The 27,783-nt window shown below is 52.0% G+C and overlaps 1 protein-coding gene across 3 annotated transcripts; it reads left to right on the top strand.

The window, feature by feature from the left end:
- LOC105494001 (lysine methyltransferase 5A) lies at positions 1-27,783 on the top strand. 3 transcript variants are annotated; one of them, XM_011762054.3, is made up of 8 exons: positions 1-116; positions 6,357-6,478; positions 7,550-7,706; positions 12,948-13,167; positions 14,594-14,681; positions 20,907-20,966; positions 22,222-22,412; positions 25,914-27,783. In XM_011762054.3, the coding sequence occupies exons 1-8, from the start codon at positions 107-109 to the stop codon at positions 26,122-26,124; spliced, it is 1,059 nt and encodes a 352-aa protein (XP_011760356.1). In that variant the 5' UTR covers positions 1-106; the 3' UTR covers positions 26,125-27,783. The 3 variants fall into 3 exon arrangements, with proteins under 3 accessions (XP_011760356.1, XP_024652438.1, XP_070926954.1); XM_024796670.2 differs by lacking the exon at positions 6,357-6,478 and having other exon boundaries at positions 11-116; XM_071070853.1 differs by lacking the exons at positions 1-116; positions 6,357-6,478 and adding an exon at positions 6,019-6,106.

Raw genomic sequence — 27,783 nt, 5'->3', positions numbered from 1 at the left:
TCGGGGCGAACAGCTGGAGCCCTGCGGAGCAGTTGGCTGCAGTTGTTGCAACTTTTTTCGAAAGCTGGGTTTCCCGGGAGATCCCAGGCGGTGACAGAGTGGGGTCATGGCTAGAGGTATTTGCCCAAGTGGCCAGCCGCGGGGCGGCTGGGTCGGGGGTCGTGCTGGAGGGGTGGCCGGGGTGGCGGCAGCGTCTGCGGGGAGGCGTCCTCCTCGGGTGGCTCGGGGCGAGCTTGGGGACCCGCGTGGGGGGTGTAGGGGTGCTGCTTCGGAACCCGCCGGCCCCCCTGAGGCTCCAGATGCCCCCAGAAACCCCTCCCACTGCCGTGCTTCTGTTTCCCCTCTATGAAGTGAGCACCTGCGGGCCTGCCTCTCCAGGGCAGCAGATCCATATGTCACAGCTCTTTGGAAACTAAAGCGCAGGGCACCTCCAGGGAATAGGTGTTATTGATAGAAGTGGGGCGGGGGTGGGAGTGAGGCTTCGCCCACTTTGGGGCTCTCTCTTTTTGGGAAAGGAGGTGATCCCGAGGCGAAGGCGCAGATCGATAACCTGCATGTTGGGGTGTGCGTCAGGGTGGACACCGCGGCAGGCGCCTTTCCTCCTTCCCCACGTCCTGAGTCAGCTCTGCGCCGCCGGAGCGAGGGCCGGGCCCTGCTGGCCCACTTTGGGGTGAAACGGGTTCATGGCACCTCGCTGGCGCGGTCGTTCGCCCCGCATCTGGTCAGGATTTCGCCCCTCGGTAGATGGCTTGGGTGGGCTTGTACAGCCCTGGGAGGCGATGTCCTGCCTGAAATCCTTTGCATACTTAGTTGGCTGTCAGGCCAGTGCCTCCCAGGTATGCGGCAAAGAGCTCTCCAACCGCTTGGTCATTTCCAGCCACTGCGTCTCCTTCACGCTAAAGGGCCAAAAACTTGAGCGTGAAAGTTGAGTAGAATTAGTTTTTTTAAAAAATCAGTTGGGGTATTATATTTTTCTAAAAATTCCAAGGCATCAAGTGTTAGTAGGAATTTGCTTTAGTGCAGTATGCTCCCTATAGCAATAACAATGAATAAAATAATGATTCATTCAACAAATATATATTGGGTCCCTTTGTTTTCAGGCCCTGAAATCAGTTGCATCATTTATTCTCCCAGCATCCCTAGAGGGTCTTTTGGATTAAGACTTCCCCAGAGCCTGATGAAAAAATGAGGCATAGTAAACTTCAGGTTTTAGAGCTTCATCACCCAACTCATGGAGAAAATTGAGACTAATATTTTTCCTTAGAAAAGTGTTAAGCATCTAAAAGTATATTTAACATTATCTGACTAATTTATCTGACAAATTTTAATAAAACTATGCTTCCTGGGTTCATTTTTCTCATTACAGTACAATCATTTAACTACTTGTTTTAAAAGTAGTGCATTAATGAATCTATGAAGAAAACTAACCATCCATCATTGAAATACTTAAAATATGGCTAAATAATAATTATGGCCGGGCACGGTGGCTCACACCTGTAATCCAAACACTTTGGGAGGCGGAGGCAGTTGGATCACCTGAGGTCAGGAGTTCGAGACCAGCCTGACCAACATGGAGAAACCCCGTCTCTACTAAAAATACAAAATTAGCCGGGCATGGCAGCGCATATCTGTAATCCCAGCTACTTGGGAGGCTGAGGCAGGGAGAATTGCTTGAACCGGGGAGGCAGAGCTTGCAGTGAGCCGAGATCGCGTCACCGTACTCCAGCCTGGGCAACAGAGCGAGACTCCATCTCAAAAAAACAAACAACAACAACAACAAATAATAATAATAATAATTATCACTGAGGGCCAGGCACTTTATTAACTCAATTCATCTTTACAAATTGTTATTCTCATTTTTTAGAGGAGGAAGCCTGAAGTCCAAACTTGCTGTCCAGACTCTAGCTTGGCTGGGTCTTTGCTTGTGCCACACAACCTCCCTTACTTACCCAAAGCGAAGATAATGTTTGTCAGCTCCTCCCGTGGTCAGCTTACAAATCACCTATGTAATTATTAGTTATTGATTCTCACTGTCTCACTTGACCCCAAAATTAGTTGCCTGTTTCTTAGGCTTTATTGCCCTTGCAAGCTATTAAATTGGATATTTAGATCTAGATTATTATTTTTTTTCTTGAGACAGAGGCTCACTCTATGTTGCCCAGGCTGGAGTGCAGTGGAGTGATTTCAGCTCACTGCACCCTCCCTCTCCTGTGTTCAAGTGATTCTTGTGCCTCAGCATCCCAAGTAGCTGGGATTACAGGCACCTGTCACCACACCCAGCTAATTTTTGTATTTTTAGTAGAGACGGGGTTTCGCCATGTTGGCCAGGCTGGTCTTGAATTCCTGACCTCAGGTTATATGCCAGCCTTGGCCTCCCAAAGTGCTGGGATTACAGGCATAAGCCACCATGCCTGGCCAATATTTAGATTGTAAATACCAAATCATTTATAGCACTTCAAATGAACAGTCTTTTTCTTCTAGAAAATTGGGCTTTGAACTTGCAATTCACTTTGAGAGCCCTGCTGGGCCACAAAAACAAACTGTTCAGATGCCAGGCAATGCCTCACTCATTTTGAAGTTTTATAATCATGCAAATATTTACAATTCCAATATATTAGTCTCAGGGGTCAGTCCACCTACCTTTTGCTATTTCTACTGCCATTGTTGAATGGTCTCTTAGTTGGTAGACCTCCTCATTTTGCCATCTCCAGTTCATTATCCCTTAGCACCTGGTTGGGGGGGGTCTCCAAAAATAGACTTTTTTTTTTTTGGGAGACAGAATCTCACTCTGTCACCCAGGATAGAGTGCAGTGGCATGATCTTGGCTCACTGCAACCTCTGCCTCCCGGGTTCAAGTGATTCTCCTGCCTGAGCCTCCCAAGTAGCTGGGATTACAGGCATGCACAACCATGCCAAGCTAATTTTTGTATTTTTAGTAGAAATGGGGTTTCGCCATGTTGGCCAGGCTGGTCTCAAACTCCCGACCTCAGGTGATTTGCCCACCTTGGCCTCCCAAAGTGCTGGGATTACAGGTGTGAGCCACCACGCCCAGCCAGTATATTTGTTATATATGTATAAACTTGCAGAGAAAGGACTGTTTTGAAACTTTTTTTTTTTTTTTTTTTTTTTTTTTGAGACGGAGTCTCGCTCTGTAGCCCAGGCTGGAGTGCAGTGGCCAGATCTCAGCTCACTGCAAGCTCCGCCTCCCGGGTTCACGCCATTCTCCGGCCTCAGCCTCCCGAGTAGCTGGGACTACAGGCGCCCGCCACCTCGCCCGGCTAGTTTTTTGTATTTCTTAGTAGAGACGGGGTTTCACCGTGTTATCCAGGATGGTCTCGATCTCCTGACCTCGTGATCCACCCGTCTCGGCCTCCCAAAGTGCTGGGATTACAGACTTGAGCCACCGCGCCCGGCCTTGTTTTGAAACTTACATTGAATGATTTGTGTTTACATCTTCTAGGTACTGGAGCTGCAGAATTGAGAGGAATAGGTGCTAGGCTTGTAATTTGTCCCCTGCAATTGGGGGCTCAAATGCAGAGAAAGCTACGACCATGAGTGGGGTGTGGGGTGCGGCTCGGTATACTAGTATATGAAATGGACAAGATGATCTATGTGGGTGCTTCCTGCTCCAAAACCATTATTCTCATGGTAATTAAGCTGCAAAACTTCTCTGCCTTGCAGAAGTGGAAAACACTTTCTTTTTTTTTTTTTTTTTTTTTGAGACGGAGTCTCACGCTGTTGCCCAGGCTGGAGTGCAGTGGCGCGATGTCGGCTCACTGCAAGCTCCGCCTCCTGGGTTCACGCCATTCTCCTGCCTCAGCCTCCTGAGTAGCTGGGACTACAGGCGCCCGCCACCGCGCCCGGCTAATTTTTTGTATTTTTAGTAGAGACGGGGTTTCACTGTGGTCTCGATCTCCTGACTTTGTGATCCGCCCGCCTCGGCCTCCCAAAGTGCTGGGATTACAGGCTTGAGCCACCGCGCCCGGCCTGGAAAACACTTTCAAATGGCTCAACCTGGTTATGAGAGTGTCACTTTCGAATTCTCTTTCACCCTCTGGGTAATCTTTTGGATATTCAACTGTAGTAGGCTCTGCAGAGGGCATGGGCAGAGTACCTAGCCCACTGGAGTTAGTGGTTGGGCTGGGGGACCCTACCTTGAAGGATGCTAAAGCATGAGCTGATTTGGGAGGAATTCCAAATTGTCTGAGCAGTGACCTGTCACCACCTAATCCTACTCAGTCTTATCTGTTCTAATGGGAGGCAGAGGGAGGCCAGGTGGGGGGATGGCTACAAACAGCCATTTGTATATCTGTGGATGTTGGAAGGTGCTCCGGTGGATTATGGAATTCAAGGTTCTTGGTTTTTACCCATGAGGACACTGAGGCCCAGACTGGGGAAGTGACTTGGCAATGGTCACAAAACACCTCTGGGCAGATGCAGGGAAATAAGTCCAGCCCCTGACTCCCAGGCCATGGCCCAGGCTGCAGAAGCTGGATGCCTTGAAGTGTCTTGTTTGCATCTATGACTTTGCACAAATGCAGTGAATCTGGCTATGGGCCCTCAATCCTTAATGGCCACAGCATAATGGTGCAGGGCAGTGAGCTATGCTGAAACAGCCACCAGAGTGACAGGAACCTCATCTGCCTATGGGGCATTTTCTCACGGCGGGATAGGAGAACAAAGGTGACTTGTTAAACCCTTCTGTAAGACCATTTGCTCCTCCCAACCTCCATTTCCTCCTCTGTAACCAGGAAGGGTAGTGGCTGGGAGGGCAGGCCTTGGGGTCAGCTGGCCGGGGCTGGAAACCCATCTAGTTCTGAGAACTTGGCCAAGCTCCTCACTTTCTCCATCTGTTGAAATGAGATAATAATGGTGTCTACCTTTGCAGGGCTGCTGTGAGGTTTCAATGAGATAGCGGCAAAAGACTCGCCCAGGAAACCGATCATTATAACCCCTGGCTATGTCTCCCCAGGGCTTCCTACCGGTCAAGTACAGCCCTTCTGGGTTTGACACCTGGCCCCATCACTTCCTAGTTTTGTGGCCTGGGACAAACCCCAGCACTTCCCTTGAGTCACGGTGTCACCATTGTAAGCTGGGATGCCGACAGGACCTGCCCCCGTGGGCGTGCGGGGAGGATTCAATGCCTGTGAAACTCTCGGTGGGCACAGAGCCGGGCACACCCGAGGGCCTGGCCTGGCGCGTTCACCGCTGTTTTTTTTTTGTTTGTTTGTTTTTTGTTTTTTTTTTTTGAGACGGAGTCTCGCTCTGTCACCCAGGCTGGAGTGCAGTGGCCGGATTTCAGCTCACTGCAAGCTCCGCCTCCCGGGTTCACGCCATTCTCCTGCCTCAGCCTCCGGAGTAGCTGGGACTACAGGCACCCGCCACCTTGCCCGGCTAGTTTTTTGTATTTTTTAGTAGAGACGGGGTCTCACCGGGTTAGCCAGGATGGTCTCGATCTACTGACCTTGTGATCCGCCCGTCTCGGCCTCCCAAAGTGCTGGGATTACAGGCTTGAGCCACCGCGCCCGGCCGCGTTCACCGCTGTTGATTTCGCCTGGCACAGACCGGGCTCCCAAAATATCCGCGGAGCCAGCGGAAAAAGGAGCCGGGCGGGCTGGCGGGCGGGCGGGCGGGAGCCTGGGCTGTCATGACAGTGTTTCCCACCCCTTCCTCCGCGAGTGGCTGAGGCTGCGCGCGAGGGGGCGCGCCCGAGCCGGGATTCGCCGAGCCCGCCCGCCCGCCCGCCCTCCGGAGCGGCCTGGCGGCGCCGCCCCTGCCAACCCCCTCCTAGGGCCGGGCGCCGGACGGTGGGCGGCTGCGAGCGGGCGGGCGGGCTGCGGAGGACGCGCCGCCTGCGCCTCCTTCCCTGCGTGCCTCGCCCCGGGCCGCTCGGGGCTGCCGCGGTGCGCGGGTGCCGGGCCCTGCCTCACCGGCCATGGGGGAAGGGGGCGCCGTGGGGCGCCGTCGGCCCTTCCCCGGGGCGCCGCGGCGGCGCTGGTGGCGGCGGCAGCAGCAGCAGCAGCGGCAGCGGCAGCGGTGGTGGCCGGGCCGCGACGGCGGCGGCGAGGGCGCGGGGCGCGCCGCCATGGGCCTGGCCGGGCTGCAGGTGGGTGTGTCGGGCCCGGCCGCGCGGGGGGCGGGCGGCGCGCGGGGCCCGGCCGGGCCGGGCGGCGGGAGGGCGACGCGGGCTCCGGCCCGGCCCTCCCGGTGGCGCCGGCGGCTCACCAGCGCCCGGGCCTCGAAATATGGCTGCGGCGGGAGGCGCCGTCGCGGCGCCCGGCCCGGGCGGCCCCGCTCCCCGCCCCGCCGCGCCCTGAGCGCCCCCTCCCCCGCTTCCCCCGGGTCCCCCTCTCCAGGCAGGAAGATGTCCAAGCCCCGCGCGGTGGAGGCGGCGGCGGCGGCGGCGGCGGTGGCAGCGACGGCCCCGGGCCCGGAGATGGTGGAGCGGAGGGGCCCGGGGAGGCCCCGCACCGACGGGGTAAGCAGGCACCCTCCCCGCACCCCTGCGGCGCGCCGGCCGGGCCGGGGCCGCGAGCACATGGGCGATCCCGGGTCCCTGCCCGCGCCGCCCCGGAGCGCCCGGCCGGGCCGCTTCCTTTGCTGCCGCCTGGCTGGGAGTGGCGCCCACACGGCTCCGCCATGAGCCTGGCGGTGTTTGACCTCGGAAAAGTTTGACTGCGCCTTCATGGCGTCTCCGCAGCCCGAGAGCCTACTTCCCCGGAGGTGGCCGGCGTTCCAGGCTGTGCGCGGCCTGCCCGGGCCCCTCGGAGAGGTCACGGGTCTCGCCGCCTTGGTGTTGAATGGTCCCCGAGGCGGCCAGGGCCCCGCTTTGCTTCTGGGGACGCCCTCCTCCGTCTGCTTACTCAGAGGAGGGGCCGGCCCCACGCCCAGAGACGCCCGCAGTGACCTGAACCGCCCCACCGCCCCGTCCTCTCTCTCACGCCCAGGTGCGGCTTGCGACAGAGTGGCCGCCCTGAATGCGCTGGTTGTGGCTCCTGCTCTTCCCAGCTTCCCCAGTCACGCTGAGAGAAGTCCTTCCGTCGCAGCCGGGGCTGCAGTGATTTGAGAGGGGTCAGGCTCGGGCACGCATGGGGCTCTGGCTGTACTGACAGGCCCTCCAGCCGCCCTCAGCACTAAGTGGTTAATCAGGTTCCCCGGGGCCTGTTTCTGTGCTGAGTCCCTGCGGCTCCTGCCAGGGGAATGAACTCCTAAAGATAGCCTAGCTCTTCACATGCCCAGGTCCTTTTGACCTCCCTGTTGCGGGTAGGCTGTCTTCTTCCTATATAGACCTTGGTTGCAGCCGGCTCTCCTGCTGGCCAGCTGTCCCCTTAGCGAATTAGAGACCAGCGCGTTCAGGAAACGTTTCACTGGACCTGGGATTCTAAACCTGCCAGTGCTCTCCTGAGACAACGGGGGCTGGCATCCCCTGATAGCCCAGTTTTTGAAAAACGGTGTTGTCTGATTTTCATCTTTTGTATTCCTCCTCCTCGTGAATGCTCTAGGATCTTCTTCTTCAAGCCTCTTTCAGAATATGCTTTTGTCTTTTTAGGAGAATGTGTTTACCGGGCAGTCAAAGATCTATTCCTACATGAGCCCGAACAAATGCTCTGGAATGCGTTTCCCCCTTCAGGAAGAGAACTCAGTTACACATCACGAAGTCAAATGCCAGGGGAAACCATTAGCTGGAATCTACAGGAAACGAGAAGGTAAGCTTTTGAAATGGCCTCGTTCTGATCCCAGCTGGTCGGGTTGCGGAAGCTTCTCTCTTCTGCAAGAATGCACATATATATTTATCCAGCCGTTTCAGTCTCAGGTTTGGGAGGTTTGAGCCATGTTCTGTCTTGCTGCTAAAAGAGTGGCTTGTCCCAGGGCGTGTGCCCTGTTGGTCTGACAGGTTCTCCCTGCTTTCACAAGAGTTAGCATGTCCTTCAAGCTTGACTGTCTTGCCTAGTTGCAAAAATAACATACCTGACCCACAATTAGAGAGGCTCACAAGCGCTGAAAGTGCAGAAGTCATGAATTCAGGTTGTATAGACCAGGAGATTGCAGACCTAACTGATGTGTTCATGCAGGGAACTGACTTCCTTCCCTTTTATGAGTTAGCCTTGACCCCATTTCTTTTTCTTTTTTTTGAGATGGATTTCTGCTCTTGTCCCCCAGGCTGGAGTGCAGTGGCACGATCTCAGCTCACTGCAACCTCCACCTCCTGGACTCAAGCGATTCTCCTGCCTCAGCCTCCTGAGTAGCTGGGATTACAAGCGGCCACCACCATGCCCACCTAATTTTTGTATTTTTGGTAGAGACGGGATTTCACCATGTTGGCCAGACTGGTCTTGAATTCCTGACCTCAGTTGATCCACCCGCCTTGGCCTCCCAAAATGCTGGGATTACAGGCATGAGCCACCGCGCCTAGCTGTCTTGACCCCATTTCTAAAGTTTCTTGCCACTCAAGCGTTCCGTGTTAGTCTCTGAAGCAGTATTTTATGCAATGAGATTTGGAGTTAAAATGTTGAACAAGAAAATACAGGGTTAATGAAGACTGTCTGGCCTTGCAAAACAAACTGAAACCTCTTAGACATCTTGCTCTAATCCAAATATTCCCTTTCAAAGCTGCAGTGGGGAGTGTCAGCTTTCCCCAATTCACCATGCTCTCTTCTAATTAAAACTTGTCTGAAAGAAGCAAAGCCTCTGGCTGCCAGCAGCTCCATACAAGGAAGCCTTGTGTTCACTAACAGAAAGTGTCATAAATGATGATTTGGCGTGACCTCTGGGGCCGGATCTGAGAACCAGGGCTGGGCAAGCCCTGAACTGGGGACAGGAGCTCACCCTGGGCTTGATTTCCCTGGTACACAGGGCAATATTGTTTTATTTGATCTTCAAATGACTTGGGTTCCAATCTTAAGTTTGCCACCCGAAAGAAGGAGGCTTAGATAGGTTGCTGCTCTCTTCTGAGCCTCTGTTCTCTCATCTGTAAATGGGGAGAGAGGAGTCTGACCTCACCCAGGACTGTTTTGAAGGGTGGTTGCAGCATGGATGCCAAAGGGCTTTGTGATGGGCTCCGTGTGCCAGCTCTTCACCCCCGGACTGCCAGCTCATCCCTGGACCTGCGGCACTTAGAATTCTTGCCCATAGGACTGGGGAGAGGCACTATCTATAAATGGTACTTGCCCAGACTCTAGTCCTTTAAAATAGGGCAGTCTTGGCTGGGCGCGGTGGCTCACGCCTGTAATCCCAGCACTTTGGGAGGCCGAGGCGGGCAGATCACGAGGTCAGGAGATCGAGACCATCTTGGCTAACACGGTGAAACCCCGTCTCTACTAAAAATACAAAACATTAGCCGGGCGTGGTGGCAGGCGCCTGTAGTCCCAGCTACTCGGGAGGCTGAGGCAGGAGAATGGCGTAAACCCGGGAGGCAGAGCTTGCAGTGAGCCGAGATCGTGCCACTGCACTCCAGCCTGGGCAATGGAGCAAGACTCCGTCTCAAAAAAAAAAAAAAAAAAAAATATATATATATATATATATATGGCAGTCTATACCTTGTACCAGATGGTAGCCTGGTATACAAGCTAGTGTATTTGGCTCATAGTTTTACTAAATGGCCATGATTAGAATCTTGGGTCAGAGTCTGGGCATGGTGGCTCAGGCTTGTAATTCCAGCACTTTGGTAGGCCAAGGCAGGAGGATCACTTGAGCCCAGGAGTTTGAGACCAGCCTGGGCAACATAGTGAGGCCTCGTCTCTACAAAAATGAAAATAAAAAAAATTTGCCTGGCATGGTGGCATGCATCTGTAGTCCCAGCTGCTTGGGAGGCTAAGGCACAAGAATTCCTAGAGCCCAGGAGTTTAAAGCTGCAGTGAGCTATGATCATGCCACTGCACTCCAGCCTGGGCAACAGAGAGAAACCCCATCTCTAATTTAAAAATATAAAGAATTTAGGTAAGCTGGACTCTGGAGACCCCAAGGTCCAGGCTCTTCTTGTCCATGATTCTGCTGTGATACAGACTGAGTGACATATGATGTTCACGGGCACCACACACTCCTGGGCCTGATGTCCTGGCTTTAATTCTCTCTGATTTTACCCAGGAAGGCATGTAGAGGAGGAAGAAAGATCTGGATGTTTTTTTTTTTTTTTTTTTTTTGAGACGGAGTCTCGCTCTGTCACCCAGGCTGGAGTGCAGTGGCCGGATCTCAGCTCACTGCAAGCTCCGCCTCCCGGGTTCACGCCATTCTCCTGCCTCAGCCTCCCGAGTAGCTGGGACTACAGGCGCCTGCCACCTCGCCCGGCTAAGTTTTTGTATTTTTAGTAGAGACGGGGTTTCACTGTGTTACCCAGGATGGTCTCGATCTCCTGACCTCGTGATCCGCCCGTCTCGGCCTCCCAAAGTGCTGGGATTACAGGCTTGAGCCACCGCGCCCGGCCGATCTGGATGGTTTTAATGGGTTTTTTTGTTTGTTTGTTTGTTTGTTTGAGACAGAGTCTCGCTCTGTTGCAGTCTGGAGTGCAGTGGTGCAATCTTGGCTCACTGCAAACCTCCATGTCCCGGGTTCCAGCAATTATCCTGCCTCAGCCTCCCAAGTAGCTGAGATTACAGGCATCCGCCACCACGCTCGGCTAATTTTTTCTTTTTTTTTTTTTTTTTTCTTTGTTTGAGACGGAGTCTCACTCTGTCGCCCAGGCTGGAGTGCAGTGGCCGGATCTCAGCTCACTGCAAGCTCCGCCTCCTGGGTTCACGCCATTCTCCTGCCTCAGCCTCCCAAGTAGCTGGGACTACAGGCACCCGCCGCCTCACCCGGCTAGTTTTTTGTATTTTTTAGTAGAGACGGGGTTTCACCGGGTTAGCCAGGATGGTCTTGATCTCCTGACCTCGTGATCTGCCCGTCTCGGCCTCCCAAAGTGCTGGGATTACAGGCTTGAGCCACCGCGCCCGGCTCGGCTAATTTTTTCTATTTTTAGTAGAGATGGGGTTTCACCATGTCGGCCAGGCTGGTCTTGAACTCCTGACCTCAGGTGGCCTACCCGTGTTGGCCTCCCAAAGTGCTGGGATTACAGGCCGGAGTCACTGCACCCGGTTTAGTGTATTTATTTATTTTTCTGTTTTGTTAATCTAGATATAGTTAATATATCATAATGTTTGTTTTAAAGCATATGAGTCAGTGGTTTTTAGTATATTCACAGAGTTGTGGAACCATTACCACGGTCTACTTCCAGAACGTTTCCATCACCCCAGAAAGGTACCCATTAGGCGTCACCTTCGATTCCCCTATCCTTCTAGTCCAAGGCAACCATTAAAGTACTTTCTGTCTCTATGGATTTGCCTGTTCTGGACATTTCATATGGATGGAATCACAAAATGAGTGGCTTTTGTGTCTGGCTTCTTTCACTGAGCATCATATTTTCAAGGTTTATCCATGGTGTAATAAGTATCAGTGCTTCAATCCTTTTTTTTATTTTTGAGAAGGAGTCTCTCTCTGTCGCCCAGGCTAGAGGGTAGTGGTGCAGTCTTGGCTCACTGCAACCTCCGCCTCCCAGATTCAAGTGATTCTCCTGCCTCAGCCTCCCAAGTAGCTGGGATTATAGGTGCGCACCACCACGCCTGGCTCATATTTTTATATTTTTAGTAGAGATGGGGGTCTTACCATATTGGCCAGGCTGGTCTCGAACTCCTGACCTCCGGGGAGCCACCCTGCCCAGCCCTTCATTCCTTTTTATGGCTGGATAATATTCCTTTGTATGGATAGGCCACATTTTGTTTATTCATCTGTTGATGGACATTTGGGTTGTTTTCACTTTTTGGCTATTCCAAATAAGCTGTTATATTCCTGCATAGATTTTTTTGGGGACATATGTTTTTAATTCTCTGGAATAGATGCCTAGGAGTGAAATTGCTGGGTCATATGGTAACTCTATGTTTAACTTTTTGGGAAGATGCCAAACTGTTTCTAAAGCGGCTGCACCATTTTACATCTGTGAGCAGTGCACTATTTACTTAATTTTTTTTTCTTTTTCTTTTTTTTTTTTTTTTGAGACAGACTCTCACTCTGTCGCCCAGGCTGGAGTGCAATACGCTTGGCTCACTGCAACATCCGCCTCCCAGGTTCAAGCAGTTCTCCTGCCTCAGCCTCCTGAGTAGCTGGGATTACAAGTCCCTGCCAGTACGCCTGGCTAATTTTTATATTTTTAGTGGAGATGGGGTTTTACCATGTTGGCCAGGCTGGTCTCGAACTCCCGACCTCAGGTGATCCACCCACCTTGGCCTCCCAAAGTGCTGGGATTACAGGCATGAGCCACCGTGTCGAGCCTATTTACTTAGTTTTTTAAAAGGAAAACATGTTTTAAAAATGTAAGCAGTTTTCCAACACTGGCACTCCACAAGTGTTTTAAGTGACAGATCATTGCCGTGTGTCTCCTGATACCCAGGCCAGTCTGCTGGGGCACCATGCTGAGAACTGCTGTGAACCTGGGGCTTCAACCCCACTAGAAGGGGGCCTTCTTTTTCTTTAGAGTCTGAAATGAAGGGTGCCGGGCAGCTCTTGGGGAAGTTTCTGCTTTGTCACCTTACTCCTGTCCCTTAATGCTGTCCCAGCCTTCAGGAATGGAGCTTTTGATCTGAGTCTGCAGCCTGATTCCTGAAAGTTATTGATCGAGCGCCCTTGCCAGCATCTCTGTCTCTGGTGCCTCTGCCTCACAGGCTCTCTATCTCCCACGTCAAGACACAGAAGTCTAAAACCTCTGTCCAGTGTCTTGGTCAAAAAATCGAGCTGGAGCTAGGCACTCCTCCCATCATAGCCCATAGCGGACACGGGGCTTAGCAGGCCAAGGGCACTCCTGCTTGACAAACCCAGGATCCTCTCTTCTCAAAGCCTGTCTTAGAATGCAGCTGGTGGTCTAGAAATTAAGAGACAGAGTACAGAGTAAACCCCTGTCTTTCCTCCACCTCCGCCTGCAGAGAAAAGAAATGCTGGGAATGCAGTACGGAGCGCCATGAAGTCCGAGGAACAGAAGATCAAAGACGCCAGGAGAGGTCCCCTGGCACCTTTTCCAAACCAAAAATCTGAAGCAGCAGAACCTCCAAAAACTCCACCCTCATCTTGTGATTCCACCAATGCAGCCATCACCAAGCAAGCCCTGAAAAAGCCCATCAAGGGCAAACAGGCCCCCCGAAAAAAGTAAGTGTCCCCTTCAGTCCTCTTCCTAACGTGGAGCAGTTTGGTTCCTCTGACCCCAGGGAAGCCTGCTCAGGTGCCCGTGGGGGTACAGTGGCCACCTCTCAGCCTCTCTTACGTCAAAGACTCAGATGCCCCGAGTCATCAGCAGGGATGCCACTGTTTGTCAGTTTCTGGATCTGGCATGGGTCCAGAGTTCAAGAGCCTCTCCTTCCTCCCCTCCCCACCCACCCCAGCATAAGCAGCCCTTCTTTTTTATTTTTTTTATTTTTATTTTTTAATTTTTTATTTATTATTTTTTTTTGAGACGGAGTCTCGCTCTGTCGCCCGGGCTGGAGTGCAGTGGCCGGATCTCAGCTCACTGCAAGCTCCGCCTCCCGGGTTCACGCCATTCTCCTGCCTCAGCCTCCCGAATAGCTGGGACTACAGGCGCCCGCCACCTCGGCCGGCTAGTTTTTTGTATTTTTTTTTAGTAGAGACGGGGTTTCACCGTGTTAGCCAGGATGGTCTCGATCTCCTGACCTCGTGATCCGCCCGCCTCGGCCTCCCAGAGTGCTGGGATTACAGGCTTGAGCCACCGCGCCCGGCCAGCCCTTCTTTTTTAAATTTATTTTTTTGTTTGTTTTTTTGGTGGTTGGTGTTTTTTTGTTGTTGTTTTGTTTTTTTTTTTTGAGACAGAGTCTCTGTCGCCCAGGTTGGAGTGCAGTAGTGCAATCTCGGCTCACTGCAAACTCCACCTCCTGTGTTCAAGCAATTCTCCTGCCTCAGCCTCCTGAGTAGCTGGGATTACAGGTGCGTGCCACCACGCCCTGCTTATTTTTGTATTTTTATTGGAGACGGGGTTTCACCATGTTGGTCAGGCTGGTCTCAAACTCCTGACCTCGTGATTTGCCTGCCTCAGCCTCCCAAAGTGCTGGGATTACAGGTGTGAGCCACCATACCTGACTTGTGTTTTTTGAGATGTGGTCTCATTCTATCACCTAGGCTGGAGTGCAGTAACTCACTGCAGCCTCAATCTCTTGGGACTAAGTGATCCTCCTACTTCAGCCTCCCGAGCAATTGGGACCATAGGTGTGCACCACTATGCCTGGCTAATTTCTTTCCTTTTTTCAGAGACGGGGTTTTGCTGTGTTGCCTGGGTTGGTCTCGAACTCCTGGGCTCAAGTGATCCTCCCGCCTCAGCCTCCCAGAGCATTGGGCTTACAGGCGTGAGCCACTGCGCCCAGCCAGCAGCCTGTCTTTGAAACTCCTCTGAGGCCCTCATGGGCAGGTGAACTGAGTGACCCACAGGCTCCAGTGGACAAAGGTGTTTAAGTGACATCATCTCCAAGGAGCTGTGTGCCTCCTTGGTGTGTGCCTTCTCCTAAGGAGCTGTGTGCCTCTAGGTTTTCAGTCCTGATATTTATTTTCTCCTCTTCCCCTTACCCAGAGCTCAAGGAAAAACGCAACAGAACCGCAAACTTACGGATTTCTACCCTGTCCGAAGGAGCTCCAGGAAGAGCAAAGCCGAGCTGCAGGTAGTTGCGTGCTTTAAATTCCAGTTCGTGGAGGGGCAGGGTGGCCCACTGGGCAGTGCTTGGCGTGTGTGTGTGTGTGTCCTGAGCTTTGTTTTCGTCAGCTTGAGGCAAGTCTCTTGGCCCTCTGGACTTGGTTTTCTCCTGGATCTATCGGGGATCCTCACAAAGCTTGTCCTGCCTTTCTGATAGGGTCACTGCAGGGCTTGGTTAAGATACTTGTGTGAAGGAACCTTGTGACTTGTGGCATGTGGCAGGGAAAGCCTGGCGCAACTGTGAAGGTGGATTTTCCAGGACTTGTTGGCAGAGCCATTGGGAGCCTGGGACTGTGGGAAAGCCTGCCTGTTCTTTCAGAGGCTTTTCTTATTTGTTTGCTGGAAGTTTCCATGTTGTGGCCCAGGATGGTAAAGAGCAGTGGCTTGGAGCCACTTGCTGGTTGTGTAGCCTCGGGCCAGTCACTTACCCTGTCCATGCCTTGGCTCTCCAGTCTGTAAAATGGTACAATAACGTAGTACCTGCTAGGACTGTGTTGAGCATTCAGTAAATGTGCGGGTGCAAGAGGAACCTTCAGAACCATGCTTGACACTCAGTAAGTGCCAGCTAACTGTTACTATCGCCACCACTGCTTCCTCAGCGTTGTCACTCCTGTCTGGTCTTTCCCATGCTACTGCCATGCTAGGAGCCTGCAGACCAGTGAGCAGCGCCGGCTGGCAGGCCGGCTGGCCTGTGCGGGCCTCTGCTGCCTTTTTGCAGAGGGCTGAGCTATGCAGCAGGCAGTCAATATTTGCTGCAGTGAGGTGTGGTTATTGCTTTTCTGTGAAGGAAACCCAGGGCGTGGCAGGTCCCTCTGCTCTTCCCCCTCAGGGACACCTGGGGCTGCCCCTCCGCTCTCCTTCACCCCCACAGTGACCACCAGGTTGGGAGAGGCACTCACGATTGCATCCTACACAGAGGTGGGGACCCCGGCTTTGGCAGTTTCAGCATTTCAACCCTCATGCAGACTCCTTCAGTGTTCTTGATGTTAAATGTTCAGATACACAGTGGTCTAGTATTCTTTCTCTTTTTCTTTTAATTGATGAAGCTTCATTAAAAAAAAAAAAAAAGTCAATTTTCTTCCCCACAGAGAGCAGCTTTGGTTTTATTGCCTGAAAAAGGCAATGTCTTTCAGCCGAGAATGAGCTGTTTAAAACATTTGCGGCAGTGGGAGACTGTGCTAGGTCACTTTTTTTTTTTTGAGATGGTGTTTTGCTCTTGTTGCCCAGGCTGGAGTGCAGTGGCATGATCTCGACTCACCACAAGCTCCACCTGTTGGGTTCAAGCGATTCTCCTGTCTCAGCCTCCTGAGTAGCTGGGACTATAGGTGTTTGCCGCCACACCTGGCTAATTTTGTATTTTTTTTCTTTTAGTAGAGACCGGATTTGTCCATGTTGGTCAGGCTGGTCTCGAACTCCCGACGTAGGGTGATCTGCCCACCTGAGCCTCCCAAAGTGCTGGGATCACAAATGTGAGCCACGACGCCTGGCCTGCTAAGTCTCTCTTAAAGACAGCACTGGGCCAGGCGTGGTGGCTCATGCCTGTAATCCTAGCACTTTGGGAGGCCCATGTGGGCGGATCACCTGAAGTCAGGAGTTCGAGACCAGCCTGGCCAACATGGTGAAACCCTGTCTCTACTAAAATACAAAAATTAGCCTGGCGTGATGGCAGGTGCCTGTAATCCCAGCTACTTGGGAGGCTGAGACAGGAGAATCACTTGAACCCTGAAGACGGTGGTTGCAGTGAGCCGAGATCACGCCACTGCACTCCAGCCTGGGTGGCTGAGCGAGGTTCCGTCTTTTAAAAAAAAAAAAAAAAGGACAACACTGCAAAGGGTGAGGTGGTGCCAGGCCACAGAATCCCAGACACCTCCCAGCCAGGGTTGGAGCTGTGGCGTTCCCACACAGAGGGCCTCTACTGAGCGCCCATCAAGGGCTGCTGTGGACTTTAGGGTGGGGGGAGCTGAGTTGGCCTTTTTAATAAGAAGCAAGAGTTTGTGCTGGGCAGAGTGAAGGCTGCAATGGGACAGGATGCAGGTCTGCTAAATCTTGCAGCAGATGAGCAGAAGGAAAGGACGCACTTGCTTCCCTAAAGCACGGTCTGCAAACAGAAGAAAGCTTGCCCTGTTCCTGGACCAGGAGCCGTGCTGTGCCCCCTACTGTTTGTGTTGGCTCTGCTGAGTGCAGCCATGCAAGCTGTTGCTGGCCAGGGCAGGGAGGCCGTAGCTGGCCGGGATGACGTGGCTGGAGCTGGTTAGGGTGGAGTATTTTCTGACTGCACAGATAAAGCTCAAGAACGGGATAGCTGGGGCTCATCTGAAGGGTGGGGTCAGTCCTGACCTGACTGCCATGTTGGGCCCAGGCTGTGAGTCCAGGAGGGTGGGGCATAATAGAGCCTGTTGTTGGCCAGATGGTCTGGGGCGAAACTGCAGTTCAGAGCCTCTTGTATACTTCCACTGAGGCTGAAGACAGCAGCCAGGGCGGGCCTAGCGCCAGGGCGTGGGTCCTGGGCAACCGGGTGGGATCAGGGCTGCTGGGTTTGGACACAAGGTGGGCCTTGGAGAGATGCCCTACCCGCCGAGTGCTTCACTGCTGGGGCCCCTTGGCTGGCCAGCCTGGCTGCGGGTGGGGTGGCAGCCAGCAGCAGGGCAGGGACCATGCCTCTTGGCAGTGCCTGGGCTTCCTCATGCCCAGCTTGACCCCAGGGCCAGATGTGCAAGCAGCCTGCTGATTCCACTCGGAAAGGTTCCCTCCTTCCTTGTCACAGGTGCTCCTCACCAGCCCTAGTTCCGACCTTGTATTGCTCCCACTCCATCTGCCTCTAGGCCCATCTGTGGGCTCCTGCCAGAATTCCCTTTAGGAAGCCCAGGGCTGGTTGTTTGCAGGCCCCAAACTCCAGGCCTTTGGGAGACTCAGCCTCCCTGGCTTTGTGCTGGGGCATCTGGCCTGGTCCCAGCTTCCCTCTGTGCATCTCCTACCTGCCGTGTTCGGTCCCAGCAGAAAAACCCCCATTCCACTACTGCGGTCTTTCTCTGATCACTCCCTTTTCCATGGGCCCCGGTACTGCTCAGCCCTCGCTGCACGGTTGTAATGAATGGGTCACGCAGCAAGGCGGTGGGGTGTGTGATGGCGGTGGTGTTGCTTTGAGGGCCTGCTGTGTGCACTGTTCTAGACCAGGAGATTCCACAGTAAACTAGACCAGCCCCTGGGACTCATGGGGCTTATTTTCAAATGGGGAGTAATTAACAACAAAAAAGACACCAGCTACTTGGGAGGCTGAGGTGGGAGGATTACTTGAAAGCAGGAGTTCAGCACCAACCTGGGCAACATCGTGAGACCCCATCTTTTTTGGTTGGTTGGTTGGTTGGTTTTTGAGACAGAGTTTCACATTGTCACCTGGCCTGGAGTGCAATGGCGCGATCTCGGCTCACTGCAACCTCCACCTCCCAGGTTCAAATGATTCTCCTGCCTCAGTCTCCCAAGTACCTGGGATTACAGGCGCGCACCACCATGCCCAGCTAATTTTTTGTATTTTCAGTAGAGACGATGTTTCACTATGTTGGCCAGGCTGGTCTCAAACGCCTGACCTTGTGATCCACCCACCTCAGCCTCCCAAAGTGCTGGGATTATAGGCGTGAGCCACTGAGCCCAGCCGTGAGACCCCATCTTAAAAGATAATTAAAAAGGCCAGGCATGGGGGCTCACACCTGTAATCCCAGCACTTTGGGAGGCTGAGGTGGGCGGATCATGAGGTCAGGAGATGGAGACCATCCTGGCTAACACGGTGAAACCCCATTTCTACTAAAAATACAAAAAATTAGCTGGGCATGGTGGTGGGCGCCTGTGGTCCCAGCTACTCGGGAGGCTGAGGCAGGAGAATGGCGTGGCCACAGGAGGAGAGCTGGGACTCCAGGCTTCCCCCACCATGCCTGGCCAATTTTTTGTATTTTTAGTAGAAACGGGGTTTCACCGTGTTAGTCAGGATGGTCTCGATCTCCTGACTTCGTGATCCGCCTGCTCGGCCTCTCAAAGTGCTGGGATTACAGACGTGTATCTTTTTTTTTTTTTTTTTAATCTTCTTGACCATTATCTTCCATATGTTTTAAGTGGAAAATTTAGTCCATTTATGTGAAAGGTTAATATTGATATGTGAGGTTTTGTTAGGTATGTTACTATTAAGTAAGTTTATGGGAAGGTTTTTTGGTTTTTGTTTGTTTCTTTCTTTTTGAGACGGAGTCTTGCTCTGTCTCCCAGGCTGGAGTGCAGTAGTGCGATCTTGGCCTACTGCAAACTCCACCTCCTGGGTTCAAACGATTCTCCTGCCTCAGCCTCCGGAGTAGCTGGGATTACAGGCACGCGCCACCATGCCCAACTAATTTTTGTGTTTTTGGTAGAGACGGGGTTTCTCCACGTTGGCCAGGCTGGTCTCAAACTCCTAACCTCAAGTGATCCGCCCACCTCAGCCTCCCAAAGTGCTGGGATAGCAGACGTGAGCCACCATCCTGGTCACGTTTTCTGTTTTTTTAAGACAGGGTCTCACTCTGTTGCCCAGGCTGGAGTGCAGTGGCGCAATCATGGCTCACTGCAGCCTCAGCCTCCTGGGCTCCAGCAATCCTCCTTCTTCAGCCTCTAGAGTAGCTGGGACCAAAGGTGTGTGCCTCCACACCCAGCTTATTTATTTTTTGTAGGGACAGGGTCTGGATCTGTTGCTTAGGCTGGTCTCTAACTCCTGTCCTTAAGCGATCCTTCCTCCTGGTCCTCCTGATGTGTTAGGATTATAGGAGAGAGCCATGCACCTGGCCTCATTTACATTTTAAAAGACCCCTCTGGCTGCCCTGTGGAGAACTGAGTGTTCTCTGGGGTCAGAGTGGAAGCCTGGTGACTAGCGAGGGGGCGGGGCCGTGGCTGGGCCGCAGGGCCGCAGTGGGAATGGAGATGGAGAGGAGGTGGCAGGATTTGGGACTGTCCTTGAGGTTACTCATTCACAATTGTTCCCAGCACAGACTGCAGGGCCTGGCACGTTGCAGGTGTGGACTGAGTGCCTGGAAAAGCTGCAAGCTGGTTTGGGCCTCTGTGTAGGGGGAATGGAGCAGCAGTTGGTGTCAGGCTCCTGACATGTGCCATCTGGTTTGGTGAAAGTCTGTGCCAGCAAGACATGCTGGTTTGGGGTGAGCCACACTGGTTTGGAGCTTCTGGTCTGTCTTCATTTGGTTCGCTTTTGCTCCATAGTATCTGTGCAATGGCAGAGCAGTAGAACCCAGGGATAGGGATGGAGGTAGGTGCAGGAGGGGTGGCCTTAGAGGAGAGGTGGATCCCGGGGTGCCCCCTTCCTGTTCTCTGTTCAGGGCTGTGTTGACCTTCGGGATTGGAGGCCCTCTTCCCATCCATGGTGGTGGCCTCCATACAGGTGAACCTCAGAGATCCTAAACATTTTGATAGCAGTACGCGCCATCAGACCAGAGGGATGTGGACCACGTGTGTCCCATCCAAAGGGCACAGCCTCCGATCTGCTGTACCCGATTTTCTTTTTTCTTTTTTTTTTTTTTAAGACGGAGTCTTGCTCTGTCACCTGGCCTGGAGTGCAGTGGCACAATCTCAGCTCACTGCAACCTCTGCCTCCCAGGTTCAAGTGATTCTCTTGCCTCAGCCTCCCTAGTAACTGGGACTACAGGCTCCTGCCACCACACCTGGCTAATTTTTATATCTTTAATAGAGACAGGGTTTTACCATATTTGCCAGGCTGGTCTCGAACTCCTGACCTTACAATCCACCTGCCTTGGCCTCCCAAAGTGTTGAGATTACAGGCGTGAGCCACCACACCTGGCTCACTGTACCTGATTTTCTATGAAGTCAGAAGCCTGATTTTCAGGTGTGGGCAAGTTGGACATTTTTTAACATGCTGCATGGGCAACAGAACATATCTACAAGCCCCATTCTGTTCTTGGGTCCTTACTGTTTCCCTTCTGATCCAGTTGAACCTCGGTGACAGATCTTCCACAACAGATGGGTGATGAGAAAAGGAGGGATACTTGGGAGCTTTGCCATCAGTGGGGACCCGTCATCCCCAGTGATGCCAAATGAGGCCGACTGTGGCCCTGTGGGCATGGCCTGGGGCAGTCAGGGCTCAAGACCATGAAGCTACCCACGACGGGCCTGGGAGAGGATACTGATGCTGCTTTTCTTTCTCTCCACCCAGTCTGAAGAAAGGAAAAGAATAGATGAATTGATTGAGAGTGGGAAGGAAGAAGGGATGAAGGTAAGGGGCTGCTTGCTTGCTGCATCGTAGCTGGAGCTGGAAGAGCTCACCTTCCCTGGTCCCGTGGCTGAGAGTGGCCACCGTGTGGCTTTAACCCTCTAATGGCCATGGTGACCAGGCAGACTCTCTTAGGTTGTCAAAGAGCCAAATACTAAAACTTGTTAAGGAAATGTCTTATGAAGGAAACATAAATGGACTTTGTATATAAATGTTATCCAGGGGAAACTTTTCTTAGAAATTGTGGTTAAAAAATTCAGTGACTTTTTGTACATTCACAATGCAATGCAACCATCATCCCTGTCTAATTTCAGAATTTTTTCATCCTCCCAAACGGAAACCCTTACCCATTACTTAGCACTGCCCACCATCCCCGCCTATCCCCTGCCCAGCCCCTGACAGCCACTCAGCTGCTTTCTGTCTCAGTGGAATTGATCTTCTGTATACTTCATATAAATGGGATTATACAATATGTAGCTGATGCCCAGGAAAACTTTTAAAAGGAGAAACTAATACATTTTTTAAACTCTGTTTTCCTAGATAATGAAAATGCCCAAGAAATGTGCTTTTCTCTTACTGTATTTCAAACATACTGAGTTTGGGCAAGAGGAGAACTCTACAGGGAGGCTCAGATGGGCCTAGACTAGGGCTCAGGGCTCAGAAAGCTTCCACTTCCACCCACCACCTAGGGGAGATTCCAGCTTAAGTCCTGGGCCCCTAAGAGCAACCCCATCCAACTCCATGTAGAATAGAGTGAGGAGACACAGGAGAGAAATTGTGGAACGAGGCAGAGACCCAGACCACTGGGCCTGCTGTTCGCCTAAGAAGGCATAGCGCACAGCCCCTAGACAGAGAAACCAAGTGTGTGGATTTGAGCTGTGTCACTGCCTAGCTGTGTGGCCTCAGACACGTGGCTGTGCCTCTTTAAGCCTCAGTTTCCTCATCTACAAAATGGGGCAGTCTCCACCTAGCAGATCTCTCACGAGCTCTGATATAACTGCTTTGCAGATGAGCACCAAGGAATCACGTTTGTGGAGTGAGGGAAATGTTCTAGAGCTGGCCTGTAGTGATGGTTGCACAGGTGTATACACTTCATAAAACCCATCAACCTGTACATGTAAAGCAAGTGAATTTTATAGCATAGCTCAGTACAGCTGTTAAAGATTGGGGTAAGCCCCCAGCTCCCTGGAGACCTGCTGTGGACAGTGGCATCCATTGCTATTATGAACCAACACACACTCTTATCACTTCCTGACAGATTGACCTCATCGATGGCAAAGGCAGGGGTGTGATTGCCACCAAGCAGTTCTCCCGAGGTGACTTTGTGGTGGAATACCACGGGGACCTCATCGAGATCACCGATGCCAAGAAACGGGAGGCTCTGTACGCACAGGACCCTTCCACGGGCTGTTACATGTACTATTTTCAGTATCTGAGCAAAACCTATTGGTGAGTCCACTGTTGCTTTGAGTGGCTTTTCTATCCTCTGGGCAGTGAGGAAAGGCCAAAGGGCCAGGAACTCCTGATTCTGTTTGGTGGCCAGTCTTCTGGTTTTGTTCTTGTTGACTTTTTTTTTGAGACAGAGTCTTGCTCTGTTGCCTAGCCTGGAGTGCAGTGGCGTGATCTCAGCTCACTGCAACCTCCTCTTGGTCTAAAGGAATTCTCCTGCCTCAGCCTCTGGAGTAGCCCGGCTAATTTTTTTTTTTTTTTTTTGCATTTTTAGTAGAGATGGACTTTTGCCACATCGGCCAAGCTGGTCTTGAACGACCTCAGACGATCCACCTGCCTTGGTCTTCCAAAGTGCTAGGATTACAGGCGTGAGCCACTGTGCCTGGCCCGTTATTGCCTTTTTTCAAAGCTGTGATGCAGCTATCCCCTGCTTCTCTCTTTTTTTTTTTTTTTTTTTTGAGTCTCAATCTGTCGCCCAGGCTGGAGTGCAGTGGCACAATCTTGGCTCACTGCAACCTCCTCCTCCCGGGTTCAAGGGATTCTTCTGCCTCAGCCTCCCACAGAGCTGGGATTACAGGTATGTGTCACCACGCCCAGCTAGTTTTTGTATTTTTTTTAGTAGAGACGGGGTTTCGTTATGTTGGCCAGGCTGGTGTGACCTCAGATGGTCCGCCCGCCTCAGCCTCCCAAAGTGCTGGCATTACAGGTGTGAGCCACTGCGCCTGGACCCTGCTTCCCTCGAGACGGAGTCTCACTCTGTCGCCCAGGCTGGAGTGCAGTGGCACAATCTTGGCTCACTGCAACCTCTGCCTCCCCAGTTCAAGTGATTCTCCTGCCTCAGCCTCTTGAGTAGCTGGGACTACACACACATGCCACCATGCCCGGCTAATTTTTTGTATTTTTAGTAGAGATAGAGTTTCACTGTGTTAGCCAGAATAGTCTCGATCTCTCAACCTTGTGATCCACCCGCCTTAGTCTCCCAAAGTGCTGGGATCACAGACATAAGCCACCGTGCCTGGCCCCCAGCTTCCCATTTTTAATCTTTGGAATTGGAGCTGTCCTGGATGTTATCTCATCCAACAAAGGGGAGAAGTGGACTAGTCACATGAAAACCTGTTAAGCAGCTCACCTGGCTCTCCTTCAGGGCATTTGGCCAGAGCAGCTCTGGAAATCACTAATTGCTTTTTCCTGGCTATGACCAGCGGAGTTGATTTTTTTTTTTTTTTTTTTTTTTTTTGAGATGGAGTTTCACTCTTGTTATCCAGGCTGGAGTGCAGTGGCGCGATCTTCGCTCACTGCAACCTCCACTTCCCAAGTTCAAGCGATTCTCCTGCCTCAGCCTCCCGAGTAACTGGGATTACAGGCAAGCACCACCACGCCCAGCTAATTTTGTATTTTTAGCACAGACAGGATTTCACCATGCTGGCCAGGCTGGTTTCGAAATCCAGACCTCAGGTAATCCACCTGCCTCAGCCTCCCAAAGTGCTGGGATTACAGGCGCGAGCCACCACACCTGGCGGGGTTGATTTTTTTAATCCATGTATTTGTTTTGGGAAACTCTACCATTTCCTCCTGTGCCTCCATAAAGAGCCCTTTGGGTCCCACCCCATCCCCCCACCCAGGTCCTGTGCAGGCTCTCAAAAATAGCTTTGTGGGCCAGGCGTGGGTGCTCATGCCTGTAATCCCAGCCCTTTGGGTGGCTGAGCTGGATGCATCATGAGGTCAGGAGTTTGAGACCCACATGGCGAAACTCCGTCTCTACTAAAAATACAAAAAAATTAGCCTGGCGTGGTGGCGCACGCTTCTAATCCCAGTGACTCAGGAGGCTGAGGCAGGAGAATTGCCTTAACCCGGGAGGCAGAGGTTGTGATGAGCTGAGATCACGCCACTGCACTCCACCTTAGGTGACAGAGCAAGACTCTGTCTCAGGAAAAAAAAAAAATAGCCTTGTGAATTGGGCCAGGTGCAGTGGCTGATGCCTGTAATCCCAATACTTTTGGAGGCTGAGGCAGGAAAGATTGATAGAACCCAGGAGTTTGAGACTTGGGCAACATAGGGATATATCCTGCCTCTACAAAAATTTTAGAAATTTTTAAAAATTAGCCAGCTTTGGTGGTGAACACCTGTAGTCCTAGCAACTCAGGAGGCTGAGGTACGATGATCACTTGAGCCTAGGAGGTTGAGGTTACAATGAGCCGTGATCACCCCACTGCACTCTAGCCTGGGTGACAGAGCGAGACTCTGTCTCAAAAAATACATTTAAAAAAAATTCTGGGCCGGGCGCGGTGGCTCACGCCTGTAATCCCAGCACTTTGGGAGGCCGAGGCGGGCAGATCACAAGGTCAGGAGATCGAGACCACGGTGAAACCCCGTCTCTACTAAAAATACAAAAAAAATGAGCCGGGCGCAGTGGCGGGCGCCTGTAGTCCCAGCTACTCGGGAGGCTGGGGCAGGAGAATGGCGTGAACCCAGGAGGCGGAGCTTGCAGTGAGCCAGGATCGCGCCACTGCACTCCAGCTTGGGCGACAGAGCAAGACTCCGTCTCAAAAAAAAAAAAAAAAAAATTCTGGCCGTGTGTGGTGCCTCACACCTGTTGTCCCACCACTTTGGGAGGCCAAGGCGGGCAGATTACCTGAGGTCAGGAGTTCAAGACCAGCCTGACCAACATGGTGAAACTGTTTCTGCTAAAAATACAAAAATTAGCTGGGCATATTGGTGTGCACCTATAGTCCTAGCTACTCGGGAGGATGAGACAGGAGAATCTCTTGACAGGAGAATCTCTTGAAGCTGGGAGGTGGAGGTTGCAGTGAGCCAAGATCATGCCACTGCACTCCAGCCTGGGCGATAGAGAGAGACTCTGTCTCAAAAAAAAAGAAACCTCGTCTCTACTAAAAATACAAAAATTAGCTGGGTGTGGTGGTGCGTGCCTGTAGTCCCAGCTACTTGGGAGGCTGAGGCAGGAGAAACGCTTGAACCTGGGAGGCAGAGGTTGCAGTGAGCCGAGATCACACCACTGCCCTCCAGCCTGGGCGGCAGAGTGACGAGACTCCCTCTCAAAGAAAAACAGACCTGGTGGCTCATGCTTGTAATCTCAAAAACTCAGGAGGCCAAGGCCAGAGGATCACTTGAGCCCAGGAGTTGGAGACCAGCCTGGGCAATGTAGGGAGACCTTGTCTCTACAAAAACAACTAAAAATTAGCCTGATGTTGTGGCATGTACCTGTGGTCAAAGATACTGGGGAGGCTGAGGTAGGAAGATGACTTGAGCCTGGGAGGTGGAGGAGGCTGCAGTGAGCCGTGATCGCGCCGCTGCTCTCCAGCCTGGGTGACACAGCGAGACCCCCTCTAAAAAGGAAAAAGAAAATAGCTTTATGAATTGAATCTTTCCAAAACACGTGGCTTTAAATCAGCATCCCGCCAGAGCTGAGCACAAGTGTGACTCTCTCCGGGTTAAAAAGCCTCCTTATCAATTTAATCCTCTCTGGCCCTCCCTCCCCTCCAGCGTGGATGCAACTAGAGAGACAAATCGCCTAGGAAGACTGATCAATCATAGCAAATGTGGGAACTGCCAAACCAAACTGCACGACATTGACGGCGTACCTCACCTCATCCTCATCGCCTCCCGAGACATCGCGGCTGGGGAGGAGCTCCTGTATGACTATGGGGACCGCAGCAAGGCTTCCATTGAAGCTCACCCGTGGCTGAAGCATTAACCGGCTGACCCCACACCCTCCCCGCCCCACCTTCCCTTCTGCAAAGGACAAAGTGCCCTCAAAGGGAATTGAATTTTTTTTTTTTACACACTTACTTAATCTTAGCGGATTACTTCAGATGTTTTTAAAAAGTATATTAAGATGCCTTTTCACTGTAGTATTTAAATATCTGTTACAGGTTTCCAAGGTGGACTTGAACAGATGGCCTTATATTACCAAAACTTTTATATTCTAGTTGTTTTTGTACTTTTTTTGCATACAAGCCGAACGTTTGTGCTTCCCGTGCATGCAGTCAAAGACTCAGCACAGGTTTTAGAGGAAAGAGTCAAACATGAACTAGCAAGCCAGGTGAGTCTCCTTTCTCCAGTGGAAGAGCCGGGACCTTCCCCCTGCACCCCTGACATCCAGGGACGGGGTGTGAGGAAGACGCTGCCTCCCAGTGGCCTGGACGGGATGTTTCCAAGCTCTTGTTCTCCTAACGCCTCGACAGGCGCTCACTGAAGTGTATGAATATTTTTTAAAAAGGTTTTGCAGTAAACTAGTCTTCCCCTCTGCTTTCTCGAAAGCTTACTGAGCCCTGGGCCCCAAGCCTGGGCCGGGCATAGATTTCCTCTTCCACAAGCTGCCGCTTTTCTGGGCACCTTGAAGCATCAGGGCGCGAAATCGAACTAGATGTGGGCAGGGAGAGTGTTGCTTACCTGCCCTGCGGGGGCAGGGTCTCCTGAAACTGGGTTAATTCTTTATAGAAATGTGAACACTGAATTTATTTTAAAAAAAATAATAAAAATTTAAAAAAATAAAAATTAAAAAAAAAAACCACAGAAAACAACTTACATGTATATAGGTCTTGAAGTGAGTGAAGTGGCTGCTTTTTTTTTTCTTTTTCTTTTGCTTTTTTTTGCTTTTTGTAGAAGAGATTGAGAATGGTACTCTAATCAAAAATAAAGTTTTGTAGTGGGACCAGAAATTACTTACCTAACATCCACCCCCATTTCCCCTCATCCTGCTGGGGTTGAAGGTTCCAGACCTGCTGTCGAGGCCTTGTGTTTGTCAGACACCCGGCATCCTCCTGCAAGGACGCAACTGTGAGCTGAGGTGTGAGCCTAGGAGCCCAGGACCCCGACCCCAGCCACTGCTGCCAGCCTCAGAAAGGCACCCAGGGGTGCAGGGGAGCATGCAGGGCCCGGCGGCCCCCAGGAATCACAGATAGGGCTAAGGTTTTCACCTTAACTGTGAAGGCAGGAGGAGTAGGTGGCTGCCTCCTCCCATCCTTCACAGAACTGATTCTCACTCTCTGTCCCTTCACTCCAGGGGGCCAGGGCTCAGGAGCCATGACCTGGTGTCTCCTGCCCACCTTGGTCCCAGGTAAATGTGAATGGAGACAGGTATGAGAGCCCGTCCTAGTCTTTGATTCCCCCCAACCCCACCTCGGGCCTCACGACGGTGCTACCTAAGAAAGTCTTCCCTCCCATCCCCGCCAGCCTGGTCAGTGGTCAGCAAATTGGAAGAGGATCCGACAGGAGTGTAAATGTGAGACACAATGTCGATTATACCTATTTGTGGTTTAGCTTTGTATTTAAACAAGGAAATAAACTTGAAAATTATTTGTCATCATAAAAATGAAACAAAAATTAAAATATTTATTGCCAGGCAAGGCCA

The sequence above is a fragment of the Macaca nemestrina genome, chromosome 10, assembly GCF_043159975.1.
Source record: "Macaca nemestrina isolate mMacNem1 chromosome 10, mMacNem.hap1, whole genome shotgun sequence".
Taxonomy (NCBI): Eukaryota; Metazoa; Chordata; class Mammalia; order Primates; family Cercopithecidae; genus Macaca; species Macaca nemestrina.
This window is presented reverse-complemented; position numbering and strand designations above follow the sequence as displayed.